At 47.3% G+C, this 19628-nt stretch overlaps 1 protein-coding gene across 1 annotated transcript in view; it reads left to right on the top strand.

Annotated features, from left to right (window-relative positions):
* Positions 1-19628, top strand: part of ATRNL1 (attractin like 1) — a 1590902-nt gene that overhangs the window by 1007178 nt on the left and 564096 nt on the right. The window contains 1 exon segment of the mRNA XM_030202658.1: positions 5179-5257. Within this exon segment, the coding sequence (XP_030058518.1) occupies positions 5179-5257 (79 nt within the window).

Raw genomic sequence — 19628 nt, 5'->3', positions numbered from 1 at the left:
TTTTTGTTGCATTTGTATCCCACATTTTCCCACCTATTTGCAGGCTCAATGTGGCTTACTTAGTACCGTAAAGGCATTCGCGAAGTCCGGTAGGGGACAAGTACAAAAGATGTTATGGTGGAATAGGGAAGATAAGATTCAGGCACGTGGGGTTAAAGGTAAGGAGGGTTTGATAATGTCCAATACAATCTTTGGTAGTGAAGTGTTGCAGAGTTGAGGCATTTAAGTTGGGTCAGTCGGGGTCAAATACAAAGTGAGGTTGTGACAGAATAATGATCAGGATTGATAGACACATTGGGGGTCATAAGGGGAAGAGTAGGTTATGTCCAGTACGAACATTTATATTGTTGTGTTGTGGGGTTAAGGCATTTAGGTTGGGTCATTTGAGTATGCCTTTTCGAACAGGTGGTTTAGGAGTTTCCGGAAGATTAGGTGGTCGTATGTTGTTTTCACGACGGTCGGTAGTGCATTCCATAGTTGTGTGCTTATATAAGAGAAGCTGGATGCATAGGTTGATTTGTATTTGAGTCCTTTGCAGCTTGGGTGGTGGAGATTTAGGTATGTTCATGTTGATTTTGTTGTGTTTCTGGTTGGTAGGTCTATAAGATCTGCCATGTATCCCGGGGCATAAAGCCCTGCACTTGCCCTTATCTCCAAGCAGGCAATCAAATTATAATCATACTTCAGTAGCAACTCGGTTTACATGAGGTACTATGTCTCATGGCTCGCCATATTTGTCATCAGTGGAAGAGTAGCCTAGTGGAGCAGACTTGATGTTCTGGGTTCAATACCCACTGTAGCTCCTTGTGATTTCGGGCAAGTCACTTAACCGTCCATTGCCCCAGGTACAAGTAAGTACCTGTATATACTATGCAAATTGCTTTCAATGCAGAAAGGCAGTATATCAAGTTCCCTTTCCCTCTTATTCCTTTTGTTTATAATGAAAATAAGCTTATATTTCTTCAAATTATCACCAGATCATTTTAATCAACAGGGGCTATGTTTCGCCACTGCTTCATCAGGGTATGGTCCTAGAAATAATATTAATTATAACATCATAAACACTTATTTTCAATTTTAGTGCCCACTATTATCTGTGATTCTATGCTTACCTGGCAAACAATTAGGCTGCTCATAGGATCTCATCAGTGTGTTAGTAATGTGATGAAATGCTAACAGAAATTAGTGAAACTAACAAATTTGGCAATAAGAATAATAGATTATTTCAGTTACCCCCAATATAGACCTGGGTAAATGCACAAGGCATAGGCAGAATATTTTTACAGGGGGATGTGTCTCCCTCACCTCCCCATATCTTAACATCGTGTCTGCAGTGCTGCAGTCTTTGCCCAGGGCAGCGGCCTGCACCGGAACTTCCTCCCTGATCAGTCCCGCCCCGGGTGAAGACTGCAGACAGGATTTTAAGGTGGAAGCAGGGACTGGGTCTGGCAGGGTGTGCGCAGGCCACTAACGCACTTTGTTTAAATGCGCCACTGGATAAATGTCGTGTCCAGGAAATGCTATGGAGATAGTTTCTAGATGAAATAAACAACTGCTTTAGAAAATTCCATGTATGTGTCCAGGGAAGGGTTATTTCCACTGGGCTTATAAGGCACCCCCTAATAATTTTGAAAAGTTGGCTCCTGCGGAGCAGCTAGTACAACTCGTGTACCCGAACTTGTAACTCACCTTGAACTGGGATTTGGAAAGGTGGAAAATTACATGTCAAGTCTGAATCCAAGAAGTGACAAGAGGAAGAAGGGCTTAAAAGGAGAGGTGAAAGAGGCTTTTATGGAAAGCAGATCAAAGCAAAGAAATATAGGAAAAAGCAAAAGCACTGGCAAGTTAGTTGCAGAGCGTTGATAAGGCAGACTAAAAGAAAAATTTGTAAAGCAGCTTGTGGAGGCAAAATCTCATAATAAAAATGTTTCCAGTTTGGGTCCGAGACCTTACTGCCGCCACCCATTGACTTAGCGGTAAGGTCTCACGTGTTAACCCGGGCGGTAATCGTCAGCGCGCATACACTGCTGATCACCGCCCGGTTAGCGCATAGCGGACACGCGTAAAAAAACAGAATTACCGCCCGGGCCATGTGGTAGTTTATTTATTTATTTATGTTACAGCGCTTATATCCGACAATTTCCCACCTCAGGCTCAATGTGGCTTACAACATTTGATTAAAAAATTGACAGGGTACAGTAAATGGAAAGGAGTAAGTAGGGCAGAGAGGTAAGGATAAAGAAATGGGGCCATAATAACAGCGCCAGAGCACAATGGCAGCGTCCTGAGGTTAGTGAGGTTGGCCCGGATCTTCCAAATTGACGTGTGTTGGACGCGCTTAGGCGCCTACGCGGCTTAGTAAAAGGGACCCTAAGTGCTATTTAACCAGCCCAGGAGCTGTTCATGGCCGATTAAATAGCTTTGAATATCGGGGTGGGGGGGAGGGGGAGGTGACGTTTGGCGCCTCCTTTCTCTGAGTTAGTAGCAGTACGTTAATATAAAATGTTATGTCCATCACTTCCTGTCTCTGGTGTGCTGTTTTTGGCTTTGAAAGAGTCAAAAGCTTGTATTTCTCAGTTAGCACGCTACAATCCTATATAATAATTCTCACCTCCAACGTTCTGACTTGCTGCCTGGAACCGTGGCTCATTCTGAGTTGGTCTGCTAGGCTCCGTAGATCAGGCTGACATCACCGTAGCCATTATGATGTCAACTTCAGAACCCGGGGGGGGGGGGGAAACCATGCCTCACAACTGATCCATGTCCTGAGGAGAGTCGCTGGACATGGGTGGCTGCAGGGGGGGAGGGGAGAGAGGAGGGTCGCTGGACATGGGTGGCTGGAGGGGGGGGCTGGGGAGAGAGGAGGGTCGCTGGACATGGGTGGCTGCAGGGGGGGCAGGGGGTTGCTGGACATGGGTGTCTGGAGGTGGGGCAGGGGAGAGAGGAGGGTCGCTGGACATGGGTGGCTGCAGGGGGGGCTGGGGAGAGAGGAGGGTCGCTGGACATGGGTGGCTGCAGGGGGGGCAGGGGGTTGCTGGACATGAGTGGCTGGAGGGGGGCAGGGGAGAGAGGAGGTTCGCTGGACATGGGTGGCTGCAGTTGGCGCAGGGGGAGAGGAGGGTCGCTGGACATGGGTGGCTGCAGGGGGGGCAGGGGAGAGAGGAGGGTCGCTGGACATGGGTGTCTGGCTGTGGGGCAGGGGAGAGAGGAGGGTTGCTGGACATGGGTGTCTGGAGGGGGGGCAGGGGAGAGAGGAGGGTCGCTGGACATGGGTGGCTGGAGGGGGGCTGGGGAGAGAGGAGGGTTGCTGGACGGGTGGCTGCAGGGGGGGCAGGGGGTTGCTGGACATGGGTGGCTGGAGGGGGGCAGGGGAGAGAGGAGGTTCGCTGGACATGGGTGGCTGCAGTTGGCGCAGGGGGAGAGGAGGGTCGCTGGACATTGGTGGCTGCAGGGGGGGCAGGGGAGAGAGGAGGGTCGCTGGACATGGGTGTCTGGGTGTGGGGCAGGGGAGAGAGGAGGGTCGCTGGACATGGGTGGCTGCAGGGGGGGCAGGGGAGAGAGGAGGGTCGCTGGACATGGGTGGCTGGAGGGGGGCTGGGGAGAGAGGAGGGTCGCTGGACATGGGTGGCTGCAGGGGGGGCAGGGGGTTGCTGGACATGGGTGGATGCAGTTGGCACAGGGGGAGAGGAGGGTCACTGGACATGGGTGTCTGGGTGTGGGGCAGGGGAGAGAGGAGGGTCGCTGGGCATGGGTGTCTGGAGGGGGGCAGGGGAGAGAGGAGGGTCGCTGGACATGGGTGGCTGCAGGGGGGGCAGGGGAGAGAGGAGGGTCGCTGGACATGGGTGTCTGGGTGTGGGGCAGGGGAGAGAGGAGGGTCGCTGGGCATGGGTGTCTGGAGGGGGGCAGGGGAGAGAGGAGGGTCGCTGGACATGGGTGGCTGGAGGGGGCTGGGGAGAGAGGGTCGCTGGACATGGGTGGCTGCAGGGGGGGCAGGGGGTTGCTGGACATGGGTGGCTGGAGGGGGGCAGGGGAGAGAGGAGGTTCGCTGGACATGGGTGGCTGCAGTTGGCACAGGGGGAGAGGAGGGTCGCTGGACATGGGTGGCTGCAGGGGGGGCAGGGGAGATAGGAGGGTTGCTGGACATGGGTGTCTGGAGGGGGGGCAGGGGAGAGAGGAGGGTCGCTGGACATGGGTGGCTGGAGGGGGGGCTGGGGAGAGAGGAGGGTCGCTGGACATGGGTGGCTGCAGGGGGGGCAGGGGGTCGCTGGACATGGGTGGCTGGAGGGGGGGCTGGGGAGAGAGGAGGGTCGCTGGACATGGGTGGCTGCAGGGGGGGCAGGGGGTTGCTGGACATGGGTGGCTGCAGTTGGCGCAGGGGGAGAGGAGGGTCGCTGGACATGGGTGGCTGCAGGGGGGGCAGGGGAGAGAGGGGGGTTTCTGGACATGGGTGTCTGGGTGTGGGGCAGGGGAGAGAGGAGGGTCGCTGGACATGGGTGTCGAGGGGGGGCAGGGGAGAGAGGAGGGTCGCTGGACATGGGTGGCTGGAGGGGGGGCTGGGGAGAGAGGAGGGTCGCTGGACATGGGTGGCTGCAGAGGGGCAGGGGGTTGCTGGACATGGGTGGATGCAGTTGGCGCAGGGGGAGAGGAGGGTTGCTGGACATGGGTGTCTGGAGGGGGGGCAGGGGAGAGAGGAGGGTCGCTGGACATGGGTGGCTGGAGGGGGGCTGGGGAGAGAGGAGGGTCGCTGGACATGGGTGGCTGCAGGGGGGGCAGGGGGTTGCTGGACATGGGTGGCTGGAGGGGGACAGGGGAGAGAGGAGGTTCGCTGGACATGGGTGGCTGCAGTTGGCGCAGGGGGAGAGGAGGGTCGCTGGACATGGGTGGCTGCAGGGGGGGGCAGGGGAGAGAGGAGGGTCGCTGGACATGGGTGGCTGCAGGGGAGCCGAGGAAAACCTTGCTAGCGCCCGTTTCATTTGTGTCAGAAACGGGCCTTTTTTACTAGTATGCAAATACAATGCATCCAGTTCACAATAACCAGTCAGCCATCTGCATTCTGTGTTTTTTTTCCACATTGTCAGCATTCTTTCCCCTCTGCTGGCTTGTGCCTGTGCAGTGTTCAAAATTGTTCCTTGGCTTTTATGTAATGCAGCTTGACCTTTTTCCCTTGTATTTTTGCAGCTGCTTTCTCTCGCTCTTGCTGGTGGCTGCTGTGGTCTGGAAAATCAAGCAAACCTGTTGGGCATCTCGCCGGAGAGAGGTACAGTGCAATGCTGTTTTAATCTCTTTGAAAGGGAATGACCAGGCTGCAGGTACTGTGAGAACTCACCAGGCAGTCAAGCCTCCGGCAATTGAGAAATCACTGTAACCATCATTAAGGGTAATTCCTTAAATGCACGCACAGGTTATAGAATACCAGCATGTACAAGCGCCGTTAACTGACATTTACGCACATGCTGTAAAATAAAAACGTGCATCAAAATCACGTAAGGGTAGATTCAGTAAATGACGCCCAAGGTTAGGTGGCAGGATGATGCGCGCTAATCGTGAACTCTATAAGGGCAACTCCACGCAGAACTGTCTTTTTAGAACACTAGCTTAAGCCATTTTCACGGCCAGCTTTAAACATGAGCGTTTATGCCTGCCAAAGGCTGGTGTAAATGCTCGTGCCTGTCAGGCATGGAAATGAAAGCATTGTGTAACTCTGTACCTAAATCCTGGGAACGCCCATGACCTAGTCGTGCCCCCCTTTGGAATTCCACGTGAAGTGAATTAGCTGTGCAGGTTATAGAATAAGGGTGCAGAGCAGATATGCGCATATCCAATAATTCTCCAAGGACAAGAAGGCCATCGTACTCTCACTCTGGGTAATCTCATTTGACGGAGCTCGGTGTGGATGCTGACTATCGAGATGAAGAACTTTCTAGTAGCATCCCACCACTCATGCGCTGGTGTCTTTCCGCCTGACGTGCAACTGTGGGTGTCATGGTCTCCCCCGCACTTGCTTACCTCCGCGTCGGGCCCCACGTGACACGCTCTGCTGCCTCCCATGCTGCTCCCTGGTGGATCTTTTTGCCACTCATCTAAACAACCAGGTCCCCCAGTTCTGCTCCAGGCTCAGATCGCATGGCAGACTAGCGTCAGATGCCTTTCTCCTACATTTGAAGGGGGAGGGGGTTCTCCATTATGCGTATCCTCCAATACCTATCATAGAGAAGACTTCGCTGAAACTCAAGCAAGACCAGGGAACTCTGATCCTAATGGCACCATATTGGCTGAGACAGATCTGGTTCGCTCTTCTTCTGGAGTTATCCTCTGAAGATCAGTGGAAAATGGACTGTTTTCCGACCCTCATCAGGCAGAACAAGGGGTCTCTTCTACATCCCAACCTCCGATCCCTGGCCCTCACGGCTTGGATGTTGAGAGCATAGAATTTGAAACCTTAGATTTGCTGGAGGGTGTCTTCTGCATTTTGCTGTCTTCCAGAAAAGACTCCACTAAGAGGTTATTCATTTAAGTGGAGGAATTTTGATATCTGGTGTGAAGGCAAGACCTTAGATCCCCTCACTTTGTCCTACACAAAAAGTGATTGAATATCTCCTGCACCGCACTGAGTCTGTAAGAGTTAATCTCAGTGCAATTAGTGCTTATCATCACCAGGTGGGCGATAAGCCCATCTCTGTACAGCCTCTAGTTGTTCACTTCATATGAGGCTTGTTATTGGCAGACCCCTCTATTGAACCTCCAACTGTGTTACGGAATTTCAACGTTGTCCTCACCTAGCTGATGAGAACTCCTTTTGAGACGCTTGTTTCTTGAAATCTGAAGTATTTGATCTTGAAAGTTGTGTTTCTGGGGTGGTCATTTCAGCTCACAGGGTCAGTCAGCTTCAGGCCCTAGGTAGCTTATCTACCTTACACAAAGTTTCACCCCAATAGATTAGTTCTCTGCATGCACTCTAAGTTCCTTCCTAAGGTAGTGTCGGGAGTTCCGTCTTAATAAGTCAATCGTTCTAGCAACATTTTTCAGAAAGCCACATGCCCATCCTGGTGAAAGTGTACTGCATACCTTGGATTACAAATGAGCCTTAGCTTTCTGTCTGGAGTGGACTAAAGCCCGTAGACAGTTCATCCAGCTTTTTGTTTCTTGTGATCCAAACAAGATAGGGGTAGCCATTGGCAAATGCAGTTTCCAATTGGCCATCAAATTGCATCTCCTTTAGTAGCCTAGTGGTTAGTGCAGCGGACTTTGATCCTGGGGAACTGGGTTCAATTCCCACTGCAGCTCCTTGTGACTGTGGGCAAGTCACTTAACCCTCCATTGCCCCTGGTACAAAATAAGTACCTGAATATATGTAAACCACTTTGAATGTAGTTGCAAAATACCACAGAAAGGCAGTATATCAAGTCCCTTTTCCCTTTCCTTTACTTATGCCCAGTGTGAACTGACTCTAGAGGGACATATCAAGGCTCATAATGTCAGACCCATAGCTGTGTCAGTAGCTCACTTGAGATCAGCCTCCATAGAGGAGATTTGCAAAGGTGCAACGTGGTTATCAGTCCAGACATTCATATCTCATTACTGCCTTGAGCAGGATACTCAATGAGACAGCTGGTTCAGGCAAGCAGTCCTGCAGAATTTGTTCAGTATCTAGAGTCCAACTCCACCCCCATAAGCCCAGTTTTCTTCTGTTCCTGGCTGCAATTCCATAACTAGTACACAAATTGTTTCAGGTTGATTGAATAGTAGACCTCAATGTTTTGAGTGCCTATTGGCCTAGCATTGTTGTTTTCACTGAGCCCTTGTAGCTGGGGATTCCTGATCTGAGAATAGAACGGCCTACTTGTCCTCAGAGAAAGCAAAGTTACTCACCTGTAGCAGCAAGCACAACAGGCCAAGTATTCTCACATAACACCCTCCCCTCCCTACCTCTCCTTGGAGTCATCTTCTTTAGCTAATCAGAAGGATTGACTGACCTGCACTTATGCATCAGGCGGGAAGGCACCAGCGCATATGCGGTGGGATGCTACTAGAAAGTTCTTGATCTCGCTAGTTAGCGTCTGCACAGATGATGTTACCCAGCTGTGGGAATCATAGCCGCCGAGAGGGGGGAGCAGGGGGGACAAAATTCCCCAGGCCCGGGCCTCCAAGGAGAGCCCGGCGCCGCAGTCCCACCCGCCCTCAGTCGTCGACCGTCTGCCCCCTGCATTGAAATCGCATTCTCACCTCCGTGAAAGCAGGGCTGCAGGTTGCAAAACGCATCCCTTTGGCCCTCCTTCCCTGTGTCCCACCCTCGTCTGACGTAACTTCCGCGAGGGGGGGGGACACAAGGAGGGAAGGAGGGCCGAAGGGAGGCGTTCTGCTGCCTGCAGCGCTGCTTTCACGGAGGTGACACTGCGGTTTCAATGCAGGGGGCCCGGTGGCGGACAGAGGGGGGAGCAGCGGTGACCTCGGGGGGGGGGGGTTTGTAGGGGGGGAGCGGTGGCGGCGACCTTGGGGGGTGGAGGGGGGAGCAGTGGCTGCAGCAATCTTGGGGGGAGCGGTGGCGACCTCGGAGGGGGTGGAGGGGGCGACCTCGGGGGCGGGGTGGCGAGGGCAGCAGGGGCGGGGCCCCGGGGGCTGCCTTGCCCCGTGCCCGGCCCAGTCTCTCGGTGGTCCTGGCGGGAATACTGGCCTGCTGTCCTCAGAGAACATCTGCTACAGGTGAGTAACTTTGCTTTATATCCAGTTAGCACTTATTAAGACCAAATATTGATTTGTTATCACCAATTTAGCCAACTATTTTACAAGTGAATCTGGGATCCATGCCCAAAATTGCATGGCTAGCTTTGAGTGACTTGTGCAGAATTTGAGGTTTACCGCATAAATCCAAGGGAGCATGCAAATGAGTTGAACATTGGCAGGCCATAGGAATGTCACACTTTGAGTTGTGTATGTTGTATGGACTACTTAGGTGTGCCATTGACCTGCCATAAGTGGGTGCATCTAAGTTTTGGCGCACCAAAGTGCTTTTTTACTTGCATTCTGTAAGGGCCTTTATAGAACTGGTGCTAAGTGTGCCCAGCTATAGCACCTAAGTTGAGACACCATGCTATAGGATTGCCCTCGTAGACTTTATGGCTTCCACTGTACCTGTTCCAGTCATTCTGCCAGCAGACAACAGAGTTCACTGCCTGCTGCACGGTAATAAATGCACTTCTGGCTTGTTTACTACACTGTGTTTCAGAAGCAATAAGGAAGGCTTAGTACGCACTTGCTCACTCCTTTCAGCTGGTAGTTTTGCGCTTCCAGCCCCGTGAACAGCCACATTGGCCATGATGTCGCCAGGTTGCATTAATCAATCGTACGTTGGCATGCAGGTGACGAAAGGTATAATGTTCCATGAAGTGGCATCTCTTGTGGTGTCGGGTGGAAAAATGAGAATATTAAAAATAAAATTGCAGGGAACTGTTTAGCCAACAGTGTGGGGATCAGGAAGTTGTAAATTTGTGAGGTTTTGTGACAGTCTGTGGCGTGGCAGGCAGAAGTCAGGTGAAAAACGCTCTCCTGCTTAGCAGCAGCCCTCAGCGTGTGCAGATCAGTGCGCTTATGCCCAGGGTTGGCTGCTGCTGCAGTGTGAAATGCTCACATACCCTTCGGAAAGACCCTACATTTTTTTTAAAAAGGTTAAAAAAAAACCTCACAATCTATATCTCTGTCAACACTCTCGTCAAATAATCTATATCAATTCTATCACGCACCGTGGAGGCAGAAACATTTTGTAACAAAGAAAATTTTCTTATATAAAAGGAGGAAAGCCCTCAGTCTTAAACAGGGTCAAGCCACACCCGGTGCTTAATTTGCTTAACAATCAGAGATTGGAAAATCGGAACTGGTTTCACCCGCTGTGCAATAGCTTGAACCGGGATTCTCCACCTTATTGATACCAACAGCTGCATCAGTGGCGTAGCCAGACAGCCGGTTTTGGGTGGGCCTGAGCCCAAAGTGAGTGGGCACAAAATTTTCTCTGCTCCGCCCTCCCTCCACCCCTATGCCTACCATTTCTCCCCCTCCCCACCTATCCCCTCTGTATGCAGCAAGTGTCCCTCCCCTCCACCTCATACACAGCCAAGACTTCTCCCTTCCTCACCCCTCCACCCCTTTGCTGCATCTCACCCTTTTTCCCTGTGCATCTCCCTCACCCACCAATCAAGCTTCATCTTTCCATCTTCCCTCCCCCCTGTGCAGCATCTTTCTTTCCATCTTCCCTTCCCCCTGTGCAGCTGCTGTGTCCCCCGTCTTCCCTCCCCCATGCGACACCTTTTCCCCATCATCCCTCCCCCCCCCCCCCCGTGCAGCTGCAGCATCTCACCCTCCTTGCAGGCCCGCGCAGCAGCAATGTTCCTGACGGCGATTCTACTCGCAGGCTCCGCTCGCAGTCGCAGCAATTCCCACACGCTGCCTGCCGGCTGCCGCTCAACAATCTCCTTGCGCTCCTGCAGAGGAGAGACTTCCGGGTTAGCGCTTAGTAGCGCAAGGAGATTGAGCGGCAGCCGGCAGGCAGCGTGTGGGAATCGCTGCGACTGCGAGCGGAGCCTGCGACTGGAATCGCCGTCAGGAACTTTGCTGCTGGGCGGGCCTGACCCGAAATTGGATGGGCCCAGGCCCACCCGGGCCCGCCCGTGGCTACGCCCCTGAGCTGCATAAAACAATGTGTCATGTGAAAATATATGCTCATTGTTACCAAGGCAAAAACATTTTTAAGTCTGTAGTTCTCTATACAAAAACAGCTCATTCATCTTATCTCCAAATGTGCAGCATACTGTCTCAAATGGTTCAGTAGATTGTTACTAGAGAATGACACAAGGACAAAGTTTGTCCCCATCCCCACCCCGTCCCTGTGGGTTCTGTCTCCATCCCCACCCCGTCCCCACAGGTTTCGTCCCCATCTTGTCCCCATCCCGTCCCTTCCCTGCAAGCCCTGTCCCCGCCTCTGCCCCATCCCTGCAGGTTCTGTCCCCATCCCTTCCCCATCCCCATGGGTTCTGCCCTCATCTTCAGAAGCCTCAAACACTTACGATTTTATATTTAAATCTTTTTATGAAAGTATAACAAGTAACGATATGCTGTGCAACTGTTGTTTATAAATCACAAATAGTTTATTAATCACAATAATAAAAGCGAGCAACTTGTCTTAGAAGATGTGCTGGTAGCAGGAATATATGGGATCCCCCCCATGCCAATTTTGCCAGTTGTGGCTGTTGGATTATTTGTAGTAAATAATTAGCAGATTTTAGTACACACAGCTTCAGCTTTAGAAATGTTAATTTCTTTCTTCATCTCTCTCTCATTCACCCCTGAATAATTCACTGCTGAGTCACTTTAAAGTTGAAATAACAAAACATCTGTTTACTCACAGTTTGTAGTTAGATTATAATCAGACAGGCTTATATATACATATTACTATACATTTGTATTATCAGCTCCTTCCATGTGCTTAGATGGTAATGGATGCTCACACCACCATAGATCCTCTCAGGTTAGGAGAGATCATGAGCTCCATGTGCTCCATGTGCTGCATCTGCTGTATCTGCTGCATCTGCCCCCCACAGGAAGTTGCATAGCTGTGTGACCTCTCTAAGTAATTCACATCAGAGGTCACAGAGTAATCACAGAGAAATAATAGGTGACAGGCAATGCATGTAAAATACAATACATTCCAACAAACCCCTTCTCATGCATAACTGTCATGCAATTATTTATTCATACAAAGTCCAAGCTTTATACGCAGATTCACAAAATGTTCTCTGGGTAACGGTTTGGTCATGATGTCAGCTGTCATCTCACTGGTGTGACAATAGTGTAGACTGATGACCCCTTCTTTCGCCAACTCTCGCACGTTGTGGTATTCGTTGCGATGTGCTTGGTGCGTGACTGAACCTTGTCATTCTGTGACAGTCGGATGCAGCTCTGATTATCTTCCATTATCTGGATTGGTCTCTGTTCAGCTATTCCAAAATCCAGCAAAAGTTTTTCAATCCACATCAGTTCTCTGCACGCTTCCGATACGGCCACATATTCAGCTTCTGTAGAAGACAAACTCACAATACTTTGTTTATGACTGGCCCATGAAATTTGTACATTTCCATACATAAACACATATCCACTTGTGGATTTATAATCAGAATGATCCCCTGCCCAATCTGAATCACAGTAACATATTAGTTTTGGATTACTATTGGCTGAAATCTTTAATTTACAATCAATGGTACCCTTTAAATACCTTACCATCCTTTTAACTGCAGTCCAATCTGATTTGGTAGGTGAGCTGACCCTTCTGCTCAAAATTCCTACTGCATTTGCTATATCAGCCCTGTATGTGGTAGCTAGATATAAAAGCTTACCTATGGCTGATCTATATTGGATGTTATCTGGTAAAGGTTCTCTTACTGTTTCATCCTTCAGAAAATCAGTGATCATGGGAGTGCTTACAACTTGGGCATCTTGCATACCTAAACTTTCAATAAGCTCATTTATTTTCTGCTTCTGGCTTAGAAGATAAGAACCATCATTTTGTTTCTCAATTTCTATACCAAGATAGTATGACACATTACCAAGTTCTTTTATCTCAACATTGAGGTTTAAACACTTTACAATGTCCTTGTACTCTTGCTCACTTTTGCTTGCAATGAGCAGATCATCAACAAAAGCTAAAATGTATGCATATTGTCCATTTGTGCACCTAGTGTACAAACATTTATCTGCTTCACCTTGCTTAAATCCTAAATTTGTCAATATTTCATGCAATTTTTCATTCCAACATTTTGCACTTTGCTTTAATCCATAAAGACCTTTGTTTAATTTACACACTAGCTGTCTTTGTTTTGTATTTATGAAACCTGTTGGTTGTTCCATGTACAAGTCTTCAGTTATATCTCCGTGAAGAAACGCTGTTTTCACATCAACGTGGTTGACTTGCATGCCTTTTGAGACTGCAATGCTCAGAAGTGTTCTGATTGTCGTGTGTTTCACTACAGGTGCAAACACTTCATCAAAATCTTCTCCATATTTTTGAAGATATCCCTTTGCCACTAATCTGGCTTTATACCTTTCCACTTTTCCTTGTGCATTCCTTTTTAACTTGAATACCCATTTGCATCCTATAGCTTTCTTGCCAGGAGGTAATTTTGTAAGAATCCAAGTATTATTTTTATCCAATGCATCAATTTCTTCTTGTGCAGCTTTATGCCATTCAGCAGCTTCTTCTGCTGGCATTTTCTCAATCTCATCCCATGTTAAGGGCTCTTGAGCTTCTGCTGACTTTGTTAGGTAAGACAGTCTTGGGGGTGGAACACCTTTGTTTTCCCTGGATGAGCGTCTGACAACAGGTTGGTCTGACCTTTCCGCATCCTCTAAATCTGAGAGTTCTTCTCCAATTGATTCCCCTTCTCCAACTGTACTGTCTTCTTCAATGATCCTTTCTGTGTCTGCTTCCTCTGCCTGTTCCTCGTTAGATACAGATGAGTTGCTTTCAGACATCTGCCTTGGTATGGCATTTATATACACTGGCATGTCTATTATGGTTCTAGTTTCATATTCTGGATGATAAGGCTCATCTGGGATAATCCAGCCTTTATCAACCCTTTTGTTTTCATCAAAATATGTAACATGTCTTATGCCAACAATGCCAGTTTTCAGATTCAAAATTCTATATCCTTTGTGTCCTGGAGCATAGCCAACTAAAATGCCCCTTTCTGTTGTGGAATCCAGCTTATGCCTTCTTTGCTTTGGTACATGAGCATATGCTGTACTTCCAAATGTTCTTATGTGTGACAGGTTTGGCTTCCTACCATGCCATGTCTCATGTGGTGTGCGCTCAGCGCCTTTAGTTGGCATTCTGTTTTGTAGGTACACTGCTGTGAGAATGGCTTCCCCCCATAGTCTTTTAGGGAGATTGCTATCTGACAGCATACATCTGGTCATTTCCACAATTGACCTAAATTTTCTCTCTGCAACAGAATTTTGCTCTGGTGTATAAGCTACTGTTGTGATATGTTGAATGCCTTCTTGTTCTAGAAATGTGCGCATGCTTTGTGAAGTGAACTCACCACCATTGTCGGTCTGAAGAACCTTTGGTTTTCTTTCAAATTTATTGCTCACCATGGCTACGTATTTCTTCAGCATGTCTGTGACTTGACCTTTTTCTTTCAGCAAATAGGCCACACAATATCTAGAGAAATCATCCAAGAATATTAGCACAAATCTGTTATTTCCCAATGATGGGATATTAAACGGTCCACATAAGTCACTGTGTATTAAGTCCAGCACTTTATTACTCCTATTTCCTGTGTATGCAGGAAATGAGGGTCTTACACCTTTTTGAGTAACACAGTCTATGCATTTCTCCATTTTACCAGCATCTGCACTTATCTGAATGCCGGTGGCCAGTTGCTTACTGTAAAGATCCTGGATCACCTTAGAATCACGATGTCCCAGGCGGCGGTGCCAGATTTCCAGACTACATTTACCATCATTCTTCCTTACTTGCGCCATATGTGAGGCTTCACCTGAAATGTTCAGCTTATAAACATCATTATGCATAAAAGCTTCAGCATACACTTCATCATTTTTAGAGATTGTGCACTTACTGTTTTCAAAATGAATCGCAAATCCCTTCTTATCTAATGTAGATACACTAAGCATATTGCAAACTGCTTGGGGAATATACAAGACATTACTTACAGGAATTTCTTTAACTTCATTAGACACTTTGCATTTTAAGAATCCAATACCTTTTGCTTGGATCTTAGCAGTCCCTGCGTTTGCAGTTTTAAGAATACCTTCCTCTGGACACATTTCCTGAAAGAAATCTTTACAATTGGTTAAATGGCATGTGCTCCCTGAATCCAAAATCCAAGTACTTTCATTTGAATTATTATTTACCATAGTCAAAGATTTTTCTGCCATTAGAAAGCCCTTGTGTTTATCTTTGTCCTTCATACATTTCCTGGTTTGAAAATTCTTTAGTTCCATTGGCTTAGGTGAGCTAGAGGGAGTGTTTTGTGTTTCCTTACACCATTTAGATACATGTCCCTCCTTTCCACATGAGTAGCAAATCAGCTTGCCCTTGGGTGGAGTTTTCCCATAGCTCCGCCTTCCTCTGTTCTTTGCCAAGAAATTTGTTTCATTTCTCTCTGACTTGCTTTGAGAACACATCTCCTCAGAATCATTTATTATGCATTCCTGCCTTAGTTTTGATGTTGTCTGTTCAAAAGATTGCCCTTCAATGGCCTCATTTACAGACCTAAAAACATCAAACTTCTTTGATAGTGAGGTAAAAAGAAATGCTCTTTTCAATGCATCACACATGGGAATTCCTGAAAGTTCTAGCTTTGAAATGAAGACATAAGATGCATAATGTGATCATTACATTTACTTTTATCCCTTAATTTGGTTTCATTCAACTCTGCCAGCCAAATTGGTTGCTGCTTTGCATATGTAGTTGCATACATAGTTCTCAGTTTATATAAAATGTCCTTTGGTGTATCTTTTCCCTCCACTAATATGGCTTGTTTCTCTGAGAGAGCTTCCAAAAGCATGCACTTCACATAATAGTTTGCATTGTCCCATTCAGCCATATTTTCAGCTGTTCTGTCTTGATCTAAGCATATATATAATCCTTTTGCTCGAAGGAGACATATGAATCTTAGTTCCCACTGCTGATAATTAAACTCAGTTAATTTAGGCACCTTGAGAGAATAGAACAATGGTGAATTTCTTCCCTCAGCCATTTTCTTAGCCTTCTGTCTGCTGTGTGGGGGGAGAGAGAGACAGACTGAATCTTTCCTTTAAAACTTAAGAGAAAAATGTGGCCTTTTTTTCTGCCTGGTAATATTTCTCTTCTTTTTCAATTCCTGGCCCTGGGCCCATAACCCTTTTGTTGGATTATTTGTAGTAAATAATTAGCAGATTTTAGTACACACAGCTTCAGCTTTAGAAATGTTAATTTCTTTCTTCATCTCTCTCTCATTCACCCCTGAATAATTCACTGCTGAGTCACTTTAAAGTTGAAATAACAAAACATCTGTTTACTCACAGTTTGTAGTTAGATTATAATCAGACAGGCTTATATATACATATTACTATACATTTGTATTATCAGCTCCTTCCATGTGCTTAGATGGTAATGGATGCTCACACCACCATAGATCCTCTCAGGTTAGGAGAGATCATGAGCTCCATGTGCTCCATGTGCTGCATCTGCTGTATCTGCTGCATCTGCCCCCCACAGGAAGTTGCATAGCTGTGTGACCTCTCTAAGTAATTCACATCAGAGGTCACAGAGTAATCACAGAGAAATAATAGGTGACAGGCAATGCATGTAAAATACAATACATTCCAACAGTGGCCAACGTGTTTGCTTGTTTTTTTCCCCAGAAAATCAAAATATCATTGTCTGCATCACTCAAACATAAATAACAGTCCAATTCATTAACGGGCTTCAAAGTAGAAAAAGACATGGGGACAAAGACTGTCCCCGTCTCCAAGGGCTCGTTAGTAAAAGATCGCCAGTGTGTTTAACTTAATTTCACATTTATAACCTGCTTAACCAATGTTATAGCTCAAGACAGCAAGATCATATAAAGTGTACAATAACGTTTAATTGCAAACATAAAATTATGCAAACTACAGTCTTAGGGATCAGAAATTCCAGGTATCAAGAGAAAATGCTGTGATCTTACATAATTTCTTATAACTTGTATTATTTCCTATACAAATATGTCTTTAAATCTCGACACAAGCTCTCATGTGCATAATAATATTAACGCTGCTATTAATGTTATGATATTGTACACTGCTATGATGGTACACTCTTAGCGGTTTATCAAGAATGAAACACCTTGACCTAGACCTTCACCTTGAACTGAACCTGTGCAAGGAATGCCAGATGGCGGTGTCCAGCCTTACGATGCCGACTTCCTCGCTGCTCAGGCTGCACGGCACGGTGGTGGGGGTTGGGGAGGGGTTCTCAGGCAGCGGACGTCATTGGTTGGTGGGGCTTGGGCATCCCTGCTAGCAAAGGTATGAATTTTAACTTGAGGGGGGGGGGGGGAGAGAAGAGCAGAGAAGAAATGCATGGCCCCCTAGATCACCCCTGGACCCCCCTCCAAAAAAATAAAAATGATTGGCAGAACCCGCCCGGTTGCCCGGACATACCCTCAAAAAGAGGACATGTCCGGGTAAATCCGGACATATGGTAACCCTAGGTACGGATAGCGATGCTCCTTGAGAGAACCTTAGAGACCTCAAAAGTGTGTCGAGGTCTAACTTATTCTTTAGGCACTCTGGCCATTTTATCTGAGAACTCTGAAAATCAAAGATGGAATTTTAAATTTGGCCCTATAGGGTACTGTCAGGAAGGCTGTGATGTGATCAGGTCACTTTCACTCTCTATCAGTTGTACTGCTGCATTCTGAATTAGTTGGAGCTGGTGCAAACTTATTTTGGTTTGACCAGACTACAGGGCATTACCATAGTCCAATCATGACGTTACCTTGGCATCGACCAATGTGCCCCCGGACTCATCTTTTCAATATGTGAAGAAAGATTTCATTGTTACTGCTGGTGATAGAAACGGTTTTTAAAGGTTGTTTGAATTTGCGAGATCAGAATAAGTGATGAGTGTATCAGTATCCCAAGATTCTTGACCTGTGATTTTAGGGGGAGTTTCATGTTTACCAAACGGTATTTTGAACTCAGGTACGTGTGTACTTCAGGATTCCACAGAATCTCAGTTTTTCTGGGTTCATTTAGATGTTTTTTTTTTTGCCCATTCCTGAGTTGTTATTAGACAGGCAGTCAATTCACACAAAGCTGTAGGTAGATCTGGTTCATTGGGTGTGAGTAACTGGACATCGTCATAGAATTTGTGTCCATCAACCAAAGCAGCTTAGCTAAAACATTAATGTATAAATGTATTTTTATGTTACAAAAGAACGTAATGTGTTAAGAACATCATTTTTTCCATACCCAAAATTGGGTTTAAATAAACATAGTAGATGACGGCAGAAAAAGACCTGCATGGTCCATCCAGTCTGCCCAACAAGACAAACATATGCGTATACCTTACCTTGATTTGTACCTGTCCTTTTCACGGCACAGACCGTATAACTAGTAACTTGTACTTACCATCTGTCTGGTTACTGGGTCTTAAAAGCTTAGCCGAAATTGGGTGGCAGAGCAGGTGGGGGAAAGCTTCTCCTTCTTACCTACAAATGCACTCAGTCTGCTGCCCCTCACTATCTTTCTACCCTCATCTCCCCTTACGTTCCCGCCCGTAACCTCCGTTCACAGGACAAATCCCTCCTCTCGGTCCCCTTCTCCACCACCGCCAACTCCAGGCTCCGCCCATTCTGCCTCGCCTCACCCTATGCTTGGAACAACCTTCCTGAGCCCTTACGCCAAGCCCCCTCCCTGCCTGTCTTCAAGTCTTTGCTTAAAGCCCACCTCTTCAATGCTGCGTTCGGCACCTAACCCTTACCGTTCAGTGAATCCAGACTGCCCCAATTTGACTGCCCCTATCGGACCAACCGTTCACTTGTCTATTAGATTGTAAGCTCTTTGAGCAGGGACTGTCTCTCTTTGTTAAATTGTACAGCGCTGCGTAACCCTAGTAGCGCTCTAGAAATGTTAAGTAGTAGTAGTAGTAGTAGTTGGGAGGCGAGGATAGTGGAGGGCAGACTTATACGGTCTGTGCCAGAGCCGGTGATGGGGGGTGGGAAGTACTGCTGGGCAGACTTGTATGGTCTGTGCCCTGAATAAAGCAGGTACAAATCAAGGTAAGGTATACGCATATGTTTGTCTTGTTGGGCAGACTGGATGGACCGTGCAGGTCTTTTTCTGCCGTCATCTACTATGTTACTATGTCTTTTAGTTTTCTTTCCCTTCCATGGTCTAGGACTTTGGAGGCGAGGTTAGTTTAAGGTGAACTGCAGGCTTGAGGTATTCGGCCACGGGTAATAGTAGAGCTTGCAGGGCCTTCTGGGACGAGGAAGCTACATTAAGGTAGATGTTAAATAAAATGGATGATGGTATGGATCCCTTTGCTAGCCCAAGTTGAGGATGAGCTGTTGCTGAACAAAACCAGTTATTGTCTGTTCGACAAATAGGATTCAAGCCATGAAAATACTGTGCTACTGATACCTCTTTCTTCCAGCCATGTAAGCATTATATTATGATCCATAGTGTCGAAGGCTGCTCAGATATCCAGCAACATTAGTACTGAGGAGGATCTCCTTTCATGGTTTCTCTGTAGATCACCAAGCAGGGATATAAGAACAGTCTCTGGTCCTTACACAGGTCTGAAACCAGATTGACATGGATCTAGCCCAGTTTCTTTCCGTTAGCCAGCCATTGAGTTGAACGTAGACAACGTTCTTTGTTTTCCCAGTAAAGAGATGTTAGAAACTGGTTGGTGGCTTTCGAGCTTACCCTGGTCGAGGGAGCTCTTTTTCAGAAGGAGGAGGCAGTGGTGAATTGAGAAGGGGACAAAACAGTATCAGGGGAACATAAAGGTCTAACATTTTTATCTGTGAGTAGGGTTTTAAGAGTGGTGAAGATACGGGAGAAGAGAATTCAGAAGAGAGTGTATT

The sequence above is a fragment of the Microcaecilia unicolor genome, chromosome 5 (genome assembly GCF_901765095.1).
Source record: "Microcaecilia unicolor chromosome 5, aMicUni1.1, whole genome shotgun sequence".
NCBI classification, from domain to species: domain Eukaryota; kingdom Metazoa; phylum Chordata; class Amphibia; order Gymnophiona; family Siphonopidae; genus Microcaecilia; species Microcaecilia unicolor.
The sequence above is the reverse complement of the archived record's forward strand: the minus strand, read 5'-3'. Positions and strand labels throughout refer to the sequence as shown.